The sequence below is a fragment of the Xiphias gladius genome, chromosome 17 (genome assembly GCF_016859285.1).
Source record: "Xiphias gladius isolate SHS-SW01 ecotype Sanya breed wild chromosome 17, ASM1685928v1, whole genome shotgun sequence".
Classification (NCBI taxonomy): domain Eukaryota; kingdom Metazoa; phylum Chordata; class Actinopteri; order Istiophoriformes; family Xiphiidae; genus Xiphias; species Xiphias gladius.
The window spans coordinates 9,197,021-9,217,663 of record NC_053416.1 but is presented as its reverse complement, the minus strand read 5'-3'; the positions used below and the strand labels follow the sequence as shown (position 1 = coordinate 9,217,663).

The window sequence follows — 20,643 nt, the reverse complement described above, 5'->3', positions numbered from 1 at the left end:
GAAAGCCCTTCACCAGAGTGGGTGTGGAGTTGTCAGTGGTGGAAGAAGTATTCAGATCCTTATGTAGAAATTACCAATACCACAATGTAAAAATACTCCATTACAAGTAAAGGTCCTGCCTGAAAATTCCTACTTAAGTACATAATTATTAGCAGTAAAATGTAGTTAAAGTATTTGAGTAAAAGTACTGGTTTGGTCCCTCTGACTGATATGTTATTACATCTGACATCATTAGATGATTAAGACTGAAGCATCAGTGTATGAGCAGCATGTTACCGTTGTAGCTACTGGAGGTGGAACTAGCTTAAACTACCTTATACACAGTTTTATACACAGGGGCACCAGATAAATCTGAGGGGTTGTGAGATGGTTGATGGGAAAGGAAAGAAGAAAAAACAAACTTATGATACACAAATCTGTTTTCGGATTTTAGACTTCAGAAGCCAAAAAGGTTGGAAACCACTGGTTTAATTTTTAATAGTGTGTTGTATTTTAAAAGCTTGTTATATTATCCATTGTTTAAAATCTCCTTAAGAGTAACTAAAGCTGTCAATTAAATGTAGTGGAGTAGAAAGTACAATATCTCCCTCTGCTATGTGGTGGAGAGAAAGTTTGCAGTAGCATAAAATGGAAATACGCAAGTAAAGTACAAGTACCTCAAAATTGTACATAAGTACAGTGCTTAAGTAAATGCACTTCGTTACTTTCCACCACTGGGAGTCGTTTAATTAAAACTGAAATATGAACGCAACAATTTATTACTATGCTATCACACTATCTAATAAAATGTGTTTAAAAGCTCAGACTGTTGTATATCGGCTGACCTGGCGGACCAGTGATCTAATATGCTTTTCTCTCACTCTGCTCTTTCCTTGCTGCTCTAGACTGGTATCTATAAAAGACAAATTAGAAGAGCTACATCTTCGAAAAGACTAAAATCCAGTATGCAGTCTGAGGTCCTCACTGAATGGCGGCTAGCAGTGACGTGTCAGTAATGTTTCAAGTTTTAGTTTGATTGCCGCGATGATGTTGGTGTAGCTCGCCTCCTGCAAATGAAGTAACATACAAAAAGAATTTACAAAGAGGGACACATGGTTTGAAGTAAATCTTACAAACACTGCCACTGCTGGACGATAGGTGGCAGAAAAGTCATGTGTTCCCTGAGTGAATCAGAAGCTCCAGCACTCATGAGTCAATGAATGCAAAGGAGACGATACTGTTGTGACTGTGATGGGGTTTTTTGTTTTTTTGTTGGTTTTTTTTTTTATGCATGAACAAAGCGAAACACAGGACAAGAAGTTTGAATTACAAGTACATCCCTGTTATTTCTGTATAGGCACCACGGTTCACTTTGCTTAACAAAGTTGTTGAACAAGAGGACTGATGTTCAGGATTGTTCTTAATCTTGTGGGAGCTAAAGTACATCTTTCACTTAAACTCCTCAGGAGAACAAAACTGATATTTTTTTCCTTCCCTGAACAATTCATAATATGTCCAATTACTCACTGTCACAACGTGTTTCGGTGCAAAGTAAGGCTTAAAGCCTTTTCCACGGTATATAAATTAAACTTTTGAGGATGTCACTTGACAGTACAATGCTGTAAATGCAATTCTCAGAGAGATGTGAGGTTGCAGGAGTATCAGGGCAGTGTTGCCTTCTGCCAGTAAGACAAGCAGAAAGATGAAAATTATTTTACAATTAGCTTCCAGGGTGGAAGACAGGTTGTGCAATGAAATGTGCCTAATTTATCCTTAATGATCTGTGACCTTAACAATTTAATTGACAGTTTTTGCATTAATTTGTTGAAGAACCTTGATGAATTTTTTTTTTTTTTAAAGTCTCTGGTTATCTTTTCCATTTGCTTTTAACTATTTCTCAATTGATTATCAAGAAAAAAAATATAATATATGACAATATATATGACATATCATGATCTAAATACTGTTAAATCTTCCCTGTGAAAAGAAAAAAAACAACAATGAATTCTTTCCATACCCTGGCAAAATAAATAAATAAAAGTTCCAAATATGCTACATAAAATATATATATACATAATATAAGCCATTGGCACCTTCGATCCTAAAATATTATAACTTGGTAGTGGCCTTGATAAAGTCTGCACTAGTTGAACCGTGGATACGGTGAACATGAGGCATGCCGCCGAGAGTGAAGCTAAAAGTAATTGTTGAGGTGTGTCAAGTTAAGACAGCGACAAACCAGCAGAGAGACCGAGGGGGAGAGAGAGGAAAACCGCAGCATTTCTTTTGTGAAGGTCCTGTCCCCCTGCCTTTGTGCGCTGTTTGGCGAAGGCTTATTGTTCGCCGTTGGTGTGTTTTGTTACCGCTGCCTGTTTCAGCATCTCTGTTTCAAAGAGCTGAACACCCCCACCTCTGTTCCCCTAATCCCCCTCCCTCCGACTCATTGACCGGACCACGTACACGGCCGCAATGGGCACTAAGGTCACTTGTGTTTTTCCAGCAGCCCCATCCAAGTAAAAGGCCGCTCACTCCGCCTTTTTTTTTTTTTTTTTTTTAGATATTAAACAGCAGGGAACGTACTGAGGCATCTCAAATGGGATGCCTCTCGACTGCTACCGAAATACCTCTGGAGACACAAAGCCATAAACTAAAATAGAAAGAAGATCTAATGAAATCATACAAAATGTTTAAAAAAAAAAGAAGTCCCAAAAGATGCATCCATCTGAGGTATCTGTTGTTTGCGTGGTGGAGTCCCCCTCACATGAACACCGACTGTGAGACGTACGATTTAAATCCAGTACTTTCACGCGACCTGCATCGAAACACCGAACCGTAAATAAAAACTTCGCAGCGGCCGCCGCTTTTCGACGCCGCCGGTGAAGTCTGCCTCTTCCGAGCAGCAAACATTTCCCCCCCCCTTCGACGTCTCCGAGCTCTTTGTCCCCGGTGAGGGCGGCGGCCGGAGGACATTCTGGCTTCGCGCCAACACTGTTCAGACGATGTGATGAGAGGACAAGTGGGGAGAGAAAAGGTGTGGATCAGGACAACTGCAGCCAGCTCAGGTCGTCTGATCTGTAAAGGGGGGAGAGAAAAAAAAAGGGAGGGCGGGCTTTTATGTCCACGGAGCTAGACATCGAAAGATGCATCCGCGGCAGAGTTTGGAGAACCCAGGAGGTCACTTGAGACCTATGATAACTGACTCTGTTCGTCGCCTTGAGGCAAAAGAAACGAGTCGCGAACACAACACTGACCTATCACAACAGGTCGCTCCGACCTGAACAACCATTCGGACCCCACCGATGCGAGCCACGGGAGCGTCTCCTGAAATGGCGGCCCCACGGTGGCGGGCGTACCAGACATTCGTTGTGATGGTAACGGGCAATGAGCGTGCGGCTTGGTGTTGTGGAACAGTCACGGTTTGGTTGTGGTTTAAGAAAGGTATCGAGACTTGGGTCAAAATAAGTGCTCCCTGGAACTTAAGAGGACCCTCGTCGTTATGGTTACAATAATAAACACACAGTTAAGGTTGTGGATGAAAGAAACAATGATGGCCATCAGTTTCACACTGGACACAAACAGCGGTGCCCTGTCGACCCATCCATCCATCCACACCCCGACTTCCTCCTGACACCGACTCTGTCGCTCTTTATACTACGTCACCTGGCTTCCTCCTTCCCTCCCCTCACAATCACTACGGCCACTGAGGTCGCCTAAAAATAAAACGTAACTGTGGGTTGTAATAAGCCGTTTGCTCAGACGACCTATGGGGTCGTTTTAAACCGGATGACGGTCTGACATATTTTCACCTTTTAACCTGTTAGCAAACGTCGGCTTATTTACACATCAAGCAGTTATGGAGAAGCATTATCATTCATTTGAAGTCGTGATTCTGTTCACCTGGGTAAAGTAAGTCCAATATTCACTCTGGTCCAAGTTAAGTTTTCGGTCTTTACCGACCCCTGTGGGGAAGTATCTGGTGCTTTAGCAGCTAAATGTTGCTAACTCTGTCTGTCTGTTGTTTGGTGCTGAGCAGGTAGTGCACAGTGGGTTTTTGGAGGTTTTTTTTTTTTTTAATTGAAAACAGCTTCTTGCTGCCCCCAAAGACAACACTATGAGAGCATTTATTGTGAACCAACACAGTTAAGTTGTGAGCCGGACAGCTAAACAATGGGCTGAAACTTGCTATGAAGCTCTGTAAGGTGCCGCTGGGGATTTAGGTGATAATTCTCTGTAGGTTCTTTGTTCATTGTTTTCTCGTTGAAGGTATTTCCAGAATCCTCAAAAAATTGTCTTGTATTTTTGTATTTTCAAGACACCATGTGGTGTATCATCACTTATGTATATAGCAGCTCCCATACAACAAAATGAACCAGCTGCTGCCAACTTTTGTTCAAACAAACCACAAAAAGAGGCATCCTGCTTGCCTGGGGGATGAAGATAATGAAGATGTGATTGCAACGTTCCTCTCTGACAGTAATCATGGGCCTTTGCTTCATGTCATCCCCCATCTCTCTCTGCCTTCATTTCCTCTTAGATCTCTACTGTCTCCTATCCAATAAAGGCCCTCTATCATTTATGTCAATTACAAGTCACCAGTCTGAGCTGGAGCCTTGTTCATGAAATTCCCAAATCACTGTTGGAGATCCGTAAACAATCCAAGATACTTTGTTCCCCTTTGTTGGCTGTAAATGAAACTCTACGTCTCTGTGAACAGAGACCCAGTCATCTTTCATTCAGAATACGTTTGACCAATATTATCCAAAGATGGAAAGAAAGAAAGATTTTACGTACTGAGCCTCTTTCTTTGTGATGAGTTTTCCTGTTGCGAACCTCTCAGCTACTGCAGACGCTGCTGGGTCGTAGTTTAGGCTCGCTGCCGCTATAACTTCATCATTCCTATGGCAAAAAAAAAAAAAAAATTAAATACATATTTGGAAATGCATCTATTTAAAGAGTTACATTATTCCATTTTATTATTTACATTATTTTGATAACAACAGCAGTTTGGTTTTCTCAGCTTACTTGATGTACAATGCCAAGAACTTCCTCTCCTCAAAGTTTCCTTTCATCACAATCTCAGTGTATCCCTCCCCATAGCCTGCACAAAACCAAAATAAAAACACGAGACTTAATGGTTGTAGGTGGGAAAATCTGAATTCTATCATGGTGGGATTCAGTGTATATAGTTTGTGTATAAAGTGAGTTATTGGGCAGCAGGATAAACAGTTTGGGTGGGCAGAGCATTTTAAATTTGTCACTGTTGTTGTCTTTGATCAAAGGGTCAGAAACGTGAGTTAGTCACTTACTTATATATATATATATATATATATATATATATATATATATATATATATATACTTAAATATCATAATACAAAGGGTATAGAAGAAATTAAGTCAAAACAATCTACATCTGATTTTCTATACCCGCACATTAGGGTCTTAGTTGGTGTCTAATAGTGCTGCGACAACCTCAGGCATGTGACTATGAAAAGCCTCTCAGTGTGGCTGCATTCATCATTATGGGTTTTGTCAAATTGAACAATCACAAAGATACGCACAAACATATGCGTACACACCTCTAACTTGTGCGTGTGTGTGCGTGTGTGTGTGTGTGAGTGATCGCCTACCTGCATATCGGATGGTTTTACCCAGTAGGACGGTCCAGTAGAAAGGAACTGAGTTGAGTTCAGTCGGTTTATTCAGCATGTTAAGAGCTGCTATCCTCCCTAAACAACAATTTATAAAAACCAAAAAACAATAAAACCTTTAAACTTTAACTGGAAATAAAACCAGACAAGATATTGTAGACAGAGATATTAAAAAGAATAAAAGATAATGAGGGTTCAGTATTGTATTTTCTAGTAGCCTCTATCTCTCAGTATCTATATCCATTAAAAGTCTTTTTTTTAAAACGTAACACCACATACCATGAAAGATGTTGCTACTTTCTTTTTGCACTGGATGCCCTGCTACATTAATATGTTTTCCCCTTTGCTTTGTTACAGAGAATAGTCACATTGGAAGTGACTGTGATGCTCAGCGTTTCACTCGCTCCGCTATCTGCCACAGTGCCGCATTTCCCCGATATTCGTCCCAGTGGCACACACTGTGGCACAGAGGCTGGTGTAGCCCAGCAATCATCTGACTTTTTACAATAATCATACCATTGTCCTAAAATGTATGCAGATATATTTTATTGAAATTTATTTTATCTTTCTACATGATATACATCATATCATAAAAAACCTGATTCTTTTGTATTATATTGCTTTTACAGGGAGCACTCAGGGCTTTGTGACCACATTTACATTGTTACTACATTACCATGTGCTTGTGCCATCTGCCAGTGTCCAATGTTCACTAGCCGATCATTGGCCATTGCCAGGGGGAAGGTGGCCAGGTCGCCCCCACAGAACACATCGGGGACATTAGTGCGCATGTACTGCAGGAGGGAAATATGGGCAAAAAACAGATGATTAATGGTGCAGAATATAGGGATTAATGTGAGGAAACGCACATTTATTAATCCTAATTTTCTGTTTTGGGCCCTGGAAACCCTGTACCCTTTTTTTAACTGGCCTAAAAACATACTCAACATTGTTTTATGAGGTTGATACTGGGCAGGAATTGCTTATAATCATGATTTTGAACTGATAATATGTTTCAGTAGTTTGTTAGAGTCTCAGATACCTGAGCTGTAAAACATTATAAAATGCATGGATTTGAATATGCTCTATATCACAGCGCTACCCTCCCAAAACCCAAATACTACTATTTGGATTTCTGCCATTGGAAGATTACCGTATTTGTAAGAGGTCTAAAAGGGAGTTGGCACCTCTCTGTGGTCTAGTTCACCTAAAACATAAGTAACGTCACAGTGTAGGATAACATATGTACATTTACTGGCAAACAAAATAAATATATATTTATTAATTCATACTCCATATTTGTATAATATATTGTCATTTCGATATTTAGTCACCATCAATAAATATGTTGCCCAGTTAGTGTTAAAGAGAAGGGTTAGAGCTTCAATATTTTTCTACATATTGGGGTATAGTTGGGTCAGAAGAAAAGCAAAATAATGGAAGAATTATTATTATTATTATTATTATTATTACATATACAGCAGTGGGATGTGAGGGACCCCAAACAACGAGAGAGTAAATCTCAACAGGTTTAAGTAAGAGATGAGAGTCATGGATATGTGTTGAGAATGAAGGCACAGAATGAGATGTACAGTAGATAATCAGGTGAACACCGGGTTATTAGCTGACCTTGTCGACTAGTACAAAGTTTCTTGAATCCAGCTGTATCTTACTGCCCCGCAGGAACTCTGAGTTTGGGATGATGCCTGGCGGAAGACATAAAGAGGACAAATGTTGCTGAGTGGGTTTTCCTGGAACACTGCTGGTATTGCTGAGCTGTTTTCTCAGCTCTGTTATTGAGTTAAAACCTCAAATCTGTCAGGGCTGTGTCTGTGTCGTGAATCAATATAATACAATTACAAAAACCTTTTATAGCTGTTGGAGAGTTACAAAACAAGATCTATGCCACTCTCGTATCCGTCCCATAATTATGAAGCTACAACCAGCACCTGGTTAGCTTAGCAAAAAGACTGAAGAGAACAGGGGGAGACAGTTAGCCTGGCCATATAAAAACCATATTGCTTGAAAATTTGAATACAAAACGTATAATTAAAAATAACAAACACAAAAAAATCATTTTTTTCAATTCAAATTTTACAATCATTTATAGATGTCAGAAAAGGTTTTGTTTTTTTAAATTCATTGATAGTTCTAAGTGTAGACTGTTGTATTTCATCATTATACTGTCTTACCTTACACACAGGAGCTGTAACTTCTCTTAGACTGACACCTATCAAACCCAAAGTACTCAGCACAATGGTTATGCTTGTGTTATTGTAATATGGTTTTGCACAGAGCGCGCATCGCTTCACGGATTTGCAATCGTTTGTAGATGGACAGATGTGGAGTATTTCTTGGCTCTGAGCAGAAACCCCAGGAAGTTTCCGACCAAGAAATAGTCTGGCACATAACCCCAGGGTTAAAAGGGTGAATTAACCACATTGTGGTTTTTGCAAACATTAAACAAATGAGATATAGTGTGTTAATTAGTGAGATTTAGAGTTGTTTGTAGGCAGATTTTATTTACTTTGGACGGTGGCCAGGCTTGCGGTTTCCCCGTTTCCAGTCTTTGTGGTAAGCTCAGCTAGCCGGCTACTGGCTGTAGCTCAATATTGAACCGATAGATAGGTATGAGAATGATTTGAGTGATAGTCTGTCTGCCAAAAAGTGAATAAGCTTATTTCCCCAAAATGTCCAAGTATTCCTTTGAGACTGCTTTTGCGGAAAAATAATATATGATGCAAAGCTTGAAGTAGTAATGTTTGCTGTTTACACAAAACTGGAATCTTGGTTTCTTTTCAAAAAACTCGAATATCTGTTTATGAAAGTGAAAATTAAAAAAAAATTATTATTTTTACATGACTATCAATGATGATCAGAGATGAATTACTGAATTACAATACCACTACAATACTATACTACTATAAAAGCTGTTCAGCATTCTCCAGAGGTCATTATAAGATGTTTCACTGTTTTTATATGAAGTGACCGATATTGTAAAGTTGCTAAAGATAAATAAATTAATAAAGACATTGTACTGAGATATGTATAAATGTTAAATCAATAAACTCTCTGCATTGCACTTACCGATACCAACAATCAAAACATCAGCTGGGATAACTTTTCCACTTTTAAGCACAACCTCCTTCACCTTGAAGAAGACGAGGACAATGAGACAGCAGACAGGAAGTACTAAGAGTGTTTATATATTTTCCCACTGCAAAACAAAATGTCATTCTGTGTCTACTGATGTTCAAGTCTGAATTTTGAGCTATAAAACAAATTGGCACAATGTGTGTTTTCCCACTTTACCTTGCCATCCACACCTTTGACCTCTGTCACATTATCATTCATGTAGAATCTCACATTTTTCTCTGACAGTATCTGCAGGAAAAACAGAGTTTAAACTACAAGTAGCTGAACTTGTAGAGAAATAATGTGCGATTACAACACATGACTCCGTCTCTCGTTTTTTTCCTATACCATCATGGTGACTTTGCCAATTTCAGGACCCAGTGTGTTCTGGTACGGCAGCTCACTGCTCCCAATCACTGTGATACTGGAGGCTTTGTCTATCAAATAAGATGCAACTTCCATGCCTGAAAGAAAAAAATGTTAATATTATATTCAAATAATGAAAATAGCTACAGCTGTATAGAGCCCCAAAACAAAAATTAGTAAACAACTACAAAACAAGTCAAAAATATAACTAAAAACATCAATAAATAACACTGATAGTTGGATTATTAAAATGCAGTATAATATAATTATGATTAATAGTATCATTTAAATTTTTCATCCTACATTTGATTGACTCCAGCCTCTCGTGACCCTCAAAGGATAAGTGGTATAGCTAACAGATGGATGAACATGCCCATGTTGCATGGAGAAAATGGGGAATTAAATGTGTTTTTAGACACAAAAACAGAAAACGGAGTTAAAAAATAAAATAAGCTAGTGACTGATGAGTAGAATAGTAAAATAAATGAGTAATTTCATTTATTTCAGCAAATTATTGAAGGTTAAAATAAAAGTATAGAGCTATACATTTCTTTTTATAGTCCATTTATTGTTTCACGAACAGTATTATTTATTGATGTGATCAGTTTTATTTTTATATTTTTGGCTCATCTGATAACCTTTTAATGCCTTTTGTGGGTTTTGGGCCTTTTTAAAACTTAAAAAAACATTTGTATTTTATCTACATTTCACAATCAAATAAACCATTACACCATTTCCTACACATCTCCATCTTGCAGACGGCAAACACAGTACCAACAAAAGAGGTTCCCACGAGGACGACGTTGCAGCCCAGACAGGCCGCATGGATTTGCCGGGCGTCCTCCGGTGTCTCCAACATCTTGACATTGTCCAGCTTCATCCCGGGCACGTCCAGACCCTTGGCTCTAGAGGACAGGCCAGGACTCTGTTCATTAGCAATGCAGTGCAGTGCGGTGTAGCGGTGCTGCAACAATGACCACTTTCCTTGCACAAGGTTAGGGTACAGTTATTACATCTGCTGCTGGTCATAGTTGACTGAATAAATATTTTGGCCGAAATTGCTGCAATCAAAAGAAATGCTCTTGGGCCCTGTTGTTGATAATGATCAATCGGAGAAGTTTAGAGGGTTTTCTAGGGTGTTTCTATGACTGCTCTTACATTTCTCCACGCACTTCCCTAAGCAGTGACTTAAGTGACTTCATAAAGCGTAAGCAAGAAATATTTTATACTTGGAGTTGTTCATTATGAAAACATAGTTTAATGTGCAGTAAACGGTCTACAGCTATCAGCTTGCTGCCCTTTTTAATTCATGTTACTGGGTGGAAGTCAGTTTAAGAAAGTAAACTCACATTAGACCTAAAATAAAGCTTCCTATTAGTTACAGACATAAAAGAATATGACCAGGAAAGTGTCGTATTAGGCCTGAAGAGATAAATATATTTTATAAATAGGAGGGAGAGGACGATGATGACAGAACCTGGCAGATCAATTACACAAATCAGTTGTTGAATTCATTTGTCTGTGTGTGTGTGTGTCAGTTTAGTTTTTTTTCTTATTTTCTAATTTCAACATTATCACACATTTTACGTCAAACATCACTTAACAAAAAACATCAGTGTTCATTATAAAAGTATGGATTTAAAATTGAACAAAAACATTATAAACTTATATAATTCTGATAGTTTTTGGTTCCTCCTACAGGTTTGGGAACCTCTTCAGATGCTCTTAGCCTCCTACGAGAGGGAAGGAGGCAGTGGTTAATCTGCGATCATTTCTAAGAATGTTTTCAGTTACGATGCTTTTGGGAAACACCTCTTAACCTGTAGAAGATGGATTTTACAATCTTAGCCTCAAAATGCTTTTAAGAAACAAGGCCCTGGTCAGCAATCAATAGGTGCAAACCACAGAGTTGTCCCAAGCTGCTTAGAGCCAACAGGGGGGTCCCCCAGACGAACTGCAAATGGTTTTGTTTTTATTATAATATTTAAAAAATGCATTCCCTTAATTTTTGTGCCCCCAAATTGAAGTGTTTGCATGCACGAAATGGCAAAAAAAAAATTTGGGAACATGACAAATGGCACATATTGGGGTCTCTATACAAAACAGTATAACTGTAAATCATAATATACTATCTTTTATGTACTCGTTCAGTTTACAATATCTGTAAGAATGACGCTACACCCAACAAGCATTTTTTTAATTTCACCAGGTACATTTTTGTTTGTTGATTTGATTTTGAATTTAATTACTGGTGTGCACATTTGCAAATGAAATGCTTGCACATGCAAATACAGTCTTTGTGTGTGTATTCGTCTGTACCTGCAGCCCGTTGAGACGAGGAGCTGGTCGTATCTCTGGACTGAACCATCATCAAATGTGACTGTCTTCTTGTCTGTGTCCACTGACAGCGCCTGTAAACACAGTGAGGCCTTTAAAAATGAGGCAATGTGAATCCTATCCACACACTGGTCCTGATCTGTCCAATTTTTTAGGTGGCGGATCAGTCCGCGGACAAGATAGACATGCCAGTTGTCGTCTGGAGGAAGATTTAGTGCAGACTACATAGTGCATCAGACAAGATACAGTTCACAAAATCCCAAGGATCAAGTGTAGGTTGTAGTCAGAAACAAGACTGAAAATGTGAGTGGACAGGAGACAAACTCACTTCTTTCCTGAGCCACACCTCAATGTCGTACTGATGGAAAAACTCCATCTTCCTCAGCAGAATACTGTCACTCTCCACATTCATTACCTGTAACATTGGTGCAGCGTGTTTGTGTTTAAGTAATGGTTGTCAATTACAAAATAAACACATATCCATCACTAAAATATTAGTGTTTGTGTCCTGGTGTTTCCCCTGCAGCACCTTGCTGAGTCGGGTTTTGTCGTAAGGTAGAAGGTCGTCCCTGGTGACCATGATGATTCTGCCACCGAAGGATTCCTGCCGAAGAGTCTCAGCGCAGATCAGTGACGCGGCCCCTGCACAGAGGTAACACACCATCACACACACTGAGGAAACATACTAGGACAAAATCCTGACATGCAGCCTAAAACGGTTATTATATTACTTACTTATCTCTGTGCATATGTTCATCCAGTAATGTTTACTGCCCACTTGCACTTTCAAATTGTAATCATATCTGTTAATTTTTGCTTATTCTTATTTTTTTTTTTATCATATAATACCTCACTGTGGATCCTTGTATTATATGTAGCTGTTTGTTACATACTTGAACATACATTCCTGTATTTTACATATGTTATGGGGGCCCACAGGAGGAGATACAGTTGTTAACAAATATATTAATAAATACTTGTATCTGCTTAGCACTACATTATAGTGCAATTTTTGCCTGTGCTCTTTGTGTTGTAAACTTGTACGTTAGGTTTATACCTCTAAATTAATAAAATTTACTGTCAGTCAGTTAATCAACGGATCAACTCATTGTTTCGGCTTTAAATGACAGCGACACACACGGAGTGGTCCACACTCACCTCCTCCCAGCAGCAGAACAGTGTGAGTACCTCCTGGTAGTGCAGCTCCCATTCTCTTTATTCTTTTTTCCTGCCTGAGAGTCTGAATCACATGTAAAACACACACAATCATATAAACTCATCAACAGGGAAAAAAAAAAAAAGAAATTATTTACAAATAAAAAAAGTACGCATGATATGTTGTTAGTCACTCACAGTAAGTCCAATGCGGTGATATCTACCTTATATTATTGATTAGAGAATTATAATACATTACAAAGTGGAAATTCAATTTAGTTACATTCCAGTTTGCTGCTATTTAAACCGTCTCCTGTTCATTTTTCTTTTACCATTGGTTGTTTTTACTGCTCCAGCAACTGTGCAATTGAACTGTAGATTGATGCATGTATTGGATTCTGAGGACAGATGCTGTGTGCACAGATGTCCCTTGACTGACTGACCTAACATCTGTGGAACGACTTATGTCTTTATCAGTGCTATAGGTCTTTTCAGGGATATGTCAAAGTCCGGGAAGTAAGCGTAAATAATAAAATGAATGATGTTCACGTTTCAGGGTCCCTGCATTGTGCCTGCTGGATCACTGCCACACTGTCATGGCTTACTGAGACATTTGAATGAAACGGAGCTTTGTTAATAGTAAAGCCCGTGCTTTTCCTACAATGACAAACCAAAATGTGTCCTGTGAAACAAGTCTAGGCTGTGTGAAAAATCCCTCAGTATATACTTTATAGCGCAATTTATTTACCCTCTGCCGTTTTATTCGAGAGTCTGATAAGTGTTAAATGTAATGCTGAATTTACACAGCGTCGGCAGAGTGGGAAGAACAAGAAAAATGCTGCTTATTCAGCCTTGGGAGTTTTCATGCAGTATCTGAGACCGTTCTCCTGTAAAAAAATAAATAAATAACTAAATTTTAAAAAAAATGATGATTGGAGGGGTTTTTTTAGGTTGTCTGTGCATCTAGCTGATTACGACCCATAGTTATGTTTTATTGTAAAATGACCTCTAGCAGCCGAAGTAATCATGAGGGGAGCAAAGGAGGAAGTAGGTGATGTGGTATAAAGAGCAACAAAGTCCACATTACAGGGAGGTTGGGATGGACGGAGGAGTCAACAGAACACAGGACTTTCACACCGGAGCTGTCCGTTCCCCATCTGAAACCGATAATCAGCGCTGTTTGTTTTATCCAACAAAGTTCCATAACCTTAACTGCGTGATTATTATTGTAATCATGATGATGAAGGTCTGGTACGCCTGCGGCTGGTATACTCCTATGGGCCGTAACCGAGGGTAGGGACAAAGGACCTATATGGTCGTTGAGGTTGGAGGACTTGTTCTAATATCCCACCATGGTTTGCCCTAGTGCTAAACCTTGTCACACCAGATAAGTTACGCATTTGTCGCAGTTTCTTAACAGGTGAAACCAGATACAAACAGTGTATAGCTCCTATAAAATGAGATGAATTGATTGTATTGGTGTTAATACTGGCCAGCCTTACATAATCTAATCTACATAATCTAATAATCTACATAATGCCCTCCATAATTTCCACAATGGAACAAAAAAAACTTAACATTCATAGTATTAAGACTACTTTTTACTAACAATCCCTCGATGCAATGTGCTGCATTTTATAGATGCTAAAATTTGTCACTCAGTAATGACCCAAAAAGAAAATTGCAACAGTCAATTTACTGCTGTCTATCAAGTACACTACTGAGTGTCTGTTGTATAGGGAGTACTGAACGAGTGAACAAAGGAGCGACTAAAGACACAGCTTTGTTGTAATCAGAAGTTTAACTTTGGTGATCTTATTTAATTCGCAGCATAAATCCACCACCTTTCTTTAGTTTGGGTTTCAGAGTGGAGTTTTGACAGCAGGTTGTGGTCTAAAATGTTTTAGAGGCCTTTAGCCACTTCAAGTGCAAAAATGCTCTTGAAATTATTGAAAACAAATACAAAATGCTTAATTAAAATACAAAAATATTAGCCCTCACAAAGCCATCTGAAATACTGTTTAATGTAAAAGTACTACGTCATTCTAATTTGATCAGTAGCGTCTTGTTGTGTGTTGTATTGTTATTGTCAGTCTGTGGTAAGTGTAGAAGTGCTGTCGATTTGTATTGTCACTGTGTATATTTGTATGTGGACCTCAGGAAAAATAGCTGCAGTGGTAAAGTAGCTAATGGGGATCCAAAAAAGCCAACAAACTGTATGGCCTTATTTCCACACTGAACACAGTGAGTGTACAAAGGTGTGATGAGACTGGAGTAACATGAGCGAAAAAGAAAAGTCAACCAACTTACCTTTTTGTTTACAGACACATACACTTTGCTGTTTTGAATTTTGACCTTCAAAACAGAAAAAGAAAAATTAAAATGACAGCAAATTTCTTCTAAGTTAAATGTCTGCCCGTCTGTCTGTCTGTCTGGTTTGTACCTTGTGGCAGGGTAAACAGTCCATGCCAGGGTACTCCTCCAGATCTCCTGTATGGACATTGAAACAGGAGCCATGCCACGGGCAGCGCACTCTGTGATCTGAAATAACCCCTGAACACACACACACACACACACACACACGCACGCACGCACGCACGCATGCACGCACACACACACACACACACACACACACACACACAGACACACACACACACACACACACACACACACACGCATACACACACAAACACACATTATTTGCATACTCTGTGCCATGAATGGATTACTGAACAGGCCCCCTGAGCGCAGGTCCAGGGGCCCCATGACCCCTTGGGCCCCAAGGGGCAGCATCTTCATTGCTTGTTTGTAGCGATTGTTAACATTTCTTGTTGGAAAGTCAATCAAATGACCAAAAAGAGACCCAAAATGACCACAAAGATGTGCAAAATGACAACAAAGAGGTGCAAAGTGACCACAATGAGACACAAAATGACCACAAAGAGACAAAAAATGACCACAAAGAGACACAAAACGACCACAGAGAGATGGAAATTTAAGTCAAGTCAATTCTTTTTATATAGCACCAGATCGTAACAGAAGTTATCTCAGGGCACTTTACATATAGAGCCGGTCTAGACCGTACTTTTTATAATATTATTAACAGAGACCCAACATACCCCCATGAGCAAGCACTTGGTGACAGTGGCAAGGAAAACTCACTTTTTTGCCACAAAGAGACACAAAGTGACCACAAAGGACGTTATCTCATCATCCACCCGTGCTCAGTGTTAGCGTTAAGAGTAGCAATAATTTAAAAGTACTCTGTGAAAGAATGCGAAACAATTTACATTTATAAATCACTCTCTTATTGCCACTGTGTGAACGGATTGTAACGTAACTTAAAAAATGCGACTTCTCCCGACTTTCTCGGTTGCCTTAAACAGCCAGTGGACAGATTTCTACGCGAAGGCCTCAATGCCTCCTCCGCTCCCTTACAGCGCCTGTAAGGGAGACGTTCGATCTCGCGTATGTTACGTCACTGTTTTGACTGATGCCAACTGCAGCTCACTTAACGGCCACATGCTGTCATTAATAACAGCGTAGAACCTTTAAGACAAACTATTAAACTTCAGAACATATCCTTGAAACTCAAACTCTTCTCATATTTCATGTTATGTTTACTACTGTTTTAGAGTCACCTCTATTTGCCCAAACGCTGAATGAATGGTCGATCGAGGCACAGTAATAAAATACACAATCGATGTGGATAAAATATACCAGTATAGCTGATGAACGTTGTGTCACAAAACATGGAGTCAGGGTGTGTGCATCCTATTCTACTGTGTTCACAACCTTCACACCTCCTGTGTCTTTACCTTTGCTGAGCGGAGCGCCGTAGTGTGTACACTGGTTACCAATGGCACTGTATACGCCCTCGACGCGTGTCAACAACACACTGTGATGTCCCACTTCGACCTCCATCATCCTGAGATAACACACAGACACACGCAAACACACACACACACACACACACACACACACACACACACACACACACACACACACACACACACACACACACACACACACACACACACACACACACACATACAGATACTGCAATAACTTTTACACCAAAATTTTTTATTTCTATGGAATTTCTTTCTTATTCAGTAACTCTTCACTTTAAGTAAACATTTATAAGTAGATATAATTTATTTCTTATTCATAAGAAGTATAACAAACGTTTAATGTATCACCTTTTGTAGCCTGTACAACACACTATAATATAGTTGTAAGCAGATATAAGGACAGTTTTGAACGTTTGTTTGCAGTATTTTTCAGGTCATATCTTTTCTATGAAGATATTTATATTATTACAAATGATATTATACAAACAAATTCATTACATGTTTATACAGCAGCAGTCCCTTATGGGTGCTCACAGGAGGAGTTATAGTTGTTCATATATACATTAATAAACAGGGTACTTATTTCTGCTTACAACTACATTATAGTGTGTTATAAAACATTTATTAAAAGTTCATTTGCTACTTATAAATGGTAAATAGGGGGATTTAAAGTAAAATATTGCCTATTGTTCAAAAGGTGAGAGTGAAAATAGAGATTTGCTTGCATCGTGTCTCTAGGGATGGAAATATCAGTCTGTCAGCCTGTCGTTCAGTCCGCCACTTCGGTCCAGACTGAAATATCTCAACAACTGTTAGATAGACTGGCATGAAATTTCGTACAGACCTACATGGTCCCCAGAGGACGAATCCCAATGACTTTGGTGATCACCTGACTTTTCCTCTAGTGCCGACATTGAGGTTTTGAGCGAAATACAGTGTCTTGACAGTTGTTGGATGGGTTGCCATGAAATTTAATGTTCTCCTCCAGAGTAACTGCAATAATTATGGTGATCCCTTGGTCAACCCCGGAGCCTTTTTGGGTTTTTTTTGTCAAAGAGAGACAGGCTTGGTTACATATGTGTGTGGCTATAATCTTTTTTTGATTAAAGGTTCATGAATCCCTTTATATGTCAGTAATCAGTACTGATGTATGAATAAAAACAGGTTTTAGGTTGCCAGGTTTTGAACATCCACACTCTCCCCTCCTTACTGTCCATCCTGCAGGTCTGACTCCAGACACACCACGGCTGTCACTTCCTCTGATGTGTCCTCCGGATCAGAGTCTGGAAACTCATGTTGGGCTGAACACACGCACACACATTTTAGATGAATTTAAATGAGTCGAAACAAACTACATCGTAAAACTCCTCAGTCTACATCAGAAACTGCTTTGAAATGAAATATCTGTCCTCTGATAGCTACCAAACTGCTCTGTTATTCAAACAATAAAAATATTTACTCACATGGTTTGGTGTCAGACATGTCTCTGGTTTAAAAGTAAGACCACACAGATCCACAAAACCCCTCCAGGAACATGAAAAGTTAGTCAGATGCTCCGTTGAAAGAAGTTTTTTCTCAAACAGCAGCCCGTGTTCACCGTTTGTTTTCTGCTCATCTGTTGAATGATGGGATAGGAGTCCGTTTCCACGGCAACCGGTCCATCCCCAACCCTCATCCCTTGATCCTGGCTGTGAAAACTGGACAATTTGGGTTTAATAAGACAAGCAAAATCAACCAAAAAGTGACTTTTGGGACTCCAGTGAATGAACAGTTTCAGTGATGTCGCTGGTCATGTTCAGCCCCGTTATTGTTCCAGAGAAAAGCGATCGCAGTCCTTTGTGTTTCACAACGGCAGCAAAGAGAAAAGGCTGACGAGGCAGCAGCCGCCGACACTGAATGGACAGGCGACAAAGCTCAACTTACAAAACTGGAGGTGCTATCATACATACATACATACATGGTTTCAAGTTTCAAGATTCATCACTGGAAAGCTCAAGGATGTAAAATGCTAGATAGAACATCACTGAATGCTAAAAACGTGAGAATATCAATGAGCAGTGGTAGAAAGTAACTAGGTACATTTACTGAAGTACTGTACTTAAGTATAATTTGAAGGTACTTGTAGTTTACTTTAGTATTTCCATTTCGGCCACTTTATTGTTCTACTCCACTACAACTCAGAGGGAAATATTATACAATAACTCCACTGCATTTATCCGACAGCTGGAATTATAAGTTTTTTTTCTCATCAAGATTTTAGATTAAGAAAAACATATAAAAATGTTATAAATTACAACATAAGACCCAAGTAGAGTCTGTGGCCCCTTGTCACAGGTTTCAGATGTCTATGAATTCTTATAAGTTATGCCAAAAAACAACCCCCCCACCCCCCAAAAAAAATGAGGCCCGAAGAGATAAAATGATCCAATATCTCACCAAAAATCAAAGGTTAGAGAAAACTCTAAAAAACTGAAAACAGATTGATACCTAAAAATTAACAATCAAATAATGTCGGACAGACTCACATATCAGCCACAGGGGACGAGTACTTTTACTTCTGATATTTTAAGTACATTTTGACGATAATACTTCTGTACTTTTACTTTAATACAATTTTGAATGCCGGACTTTAATTTGTAATGGAGTATTTTTATATTGTTGTATTGGTTTTGAGGACTTCTACAACTACTGAGTAAAGTACTAAAGTATTATCATCAAAATGTACTTCATTTTAAAAGTTCTCATTAATCAGACTAAGGGCCCGTTTCAAATAATGTGTATAATATTACTGGATTACAATTATTCATGCTTTAAGTGCACTTTAATATTGGAGCTTGTAAAGGTGGGGCTAATTTTAATTACTTTATATACTGCTGGGAATCCCGTGAGTTTTCTCTTGGGATCAATAAAGTCTTATCTTAACTTATAATAATACATCATTAATTATTTGTTATAATATTTAGTATTATTAATCTGAATTGCTACTTAGTCACTCTCTGCCCCAGTTAATGGTTACTTTATTCACCCTGGTAACTTTTTTGTTTAATTTCCTTGAAAACAAATGATACGTAAAATGTAAATAGATAGGAAGGTGTAGGCTACCTGAAATGGCTGATTATAGGGAAAATAGAGATAGTGTTGAGATGGCAAAACTTCCAATTGATTCAGTCCAATTAATCAATATATTTACCCAGAGAACATTTTAGTTTGTCGACAGGCAAGCTTGCAATCCAGCAGTTTCCAATGCGCAACTTCTCAGTCAGTCATAAATTTTCATCAGGCACAAAACATTTCCAGAGGCATTACAGAAATTTAAGAAACGAATAAATAATTTTTCTTTTTATAGAATATTACTATATTTTATTTTTTTTATAGTACATTATTATGCATATATTTTAAAATGAATAAAAATGTATTTAAATATATTTTATGTGTGCTTCTGTTTTTCATTTAACCATATATCTAATTTTCTTTTTTCGTTTTTGATTACAATGCCATGCATGGTCGCCGGAGGAGGAATCCCAGGGACGTTGGCGATCACCTGACTTCTCCTCTGGCGCGCCATGAGGTTCACCTTTATGGTTTGGAGTGAAATGTCTCAACAGCTTTCTGCAGGATTGGCATGAAACTCGGTGCAGACATTCACGATCCAGAGGATGATTTGTAATAGCTGTGGCGATTCTTAAAGTTTTGATCTAGCGCCATCATCAGCTCAAAATTTCACTCTGTCCATTACTTTGGTTTTTGACCAAATATCTGCAAATCCAATTGCAATCCCATCAGCCTCAGCTGTAAACATTATACCTGTTTAACTTTAGCGTGTTAGCATTCGAGCTCGAAGTATAGCTTCACAGAGCTGCGAACATGGCGGGAGACTCTTAATCCTGTTTACCTCTTTCCCTTTGCCCCCTTCATGTCCTTCCTTTTTTGAGTTCATTTTTGGGGTTTTTCACTGTAACTATTGTCACAATGTGGATGACGTTTACTCCATTTTCCCTCAACTGTGAACACATAGTTGCCTTGGGTCGAATTGAATAGACACCTGTTGCTTATCGTTTTGTGATTTGTATAATACTGTAATGTGATGCTTGTTTAGTGCCAGGTGAGGCATCAGTAAATAAAATGGGATATCCTAGTATAGTATAGTATAGTACAGTATAGTATAAT

The 20,643-nt window shown here is 38.8% G+C and overlaps 1 protein-coding gene and 1 long non-coding RNA gene across 2 annotated transcripts; one reads left to right on the top strand and one right to left on the bottom strand.

Annotated features, from left to right (window-relative positions):
* Positions 1-833: 833 nt before the first annotated feature.
* LOC120802167 (apoptosis-inducing factor 3-like) lies at positions 834-16,550 on the bottom strand. Its single transcript, XM_040149694.1, has 17 exons — positions 16,441-16,550; positions 15,066-15,175; positions 14,933-14,977; positions 12,626-12,707; positions 11,997-12,109; positions 11,796-11,882; positions 11,450-11,541; positions 9,905-10,035; positions 9,113-9,228; positions 8,942-9,013; positions 8,717-8,780; positions 7,259-7,335; positions 6,306-6,423; positions 5,609-5,707; positions 5,002-5,077; positions 4,771-4,875; positions 834-3,051 (listed from the first exon to the last, which is right to left on the bottom strand). The coding sequence occupies exons 1-17, from the start codon at positions 16,547-16,549 to the stop codon at positions 3,018-3,020; spliced, it is 1,530 nt and encodes a 509-aa protein (XP_040005628.1). The 5' UTR covers position 16,550; the 3' UTR covers positions 834-3,017.
* On the top strand, positions 3,607-6,231 carry LOC120802169. The gene is made up of 2 exons (XR_005709204.1): positions 3,607-3,885; positions 5,987-6,231. It is a non-coding gene; the product is annotated as an uncharacterized LOC120802169 (long non-coding RNA).
* Positions 16,551-20,643: the final 4,093 nt, after the last annotated feature.

What these genes read in the sequence shown, in the direction of transcription:
- LOC120802167 (XM_040149694.1), bottom strand. Translation starts at nt 16,549, where the DNA reads ATGATGGAGGTCGAAGTGGGACATCACAGTGTGTTGTTGACACGCGTC. An exon ending in AGGTGTGGCTCAGGAAAGAA is followed by an intron (nt 11,542 to 11,795) that starts GTGAGTTTGTCT and finishes CTGTGTTTACAG; the next exon opens with GCGCTGTCAGTGGACACAGA. An exon ending in TTGGCAAAGTCACCATGATG is followed by an intron (nt 9,014 to 9,112) that starts GTATAGGAAAAA and finishes TTTTTCCTGCAG; the next exon opens with ATACTGTCAGAGAAAAATGT.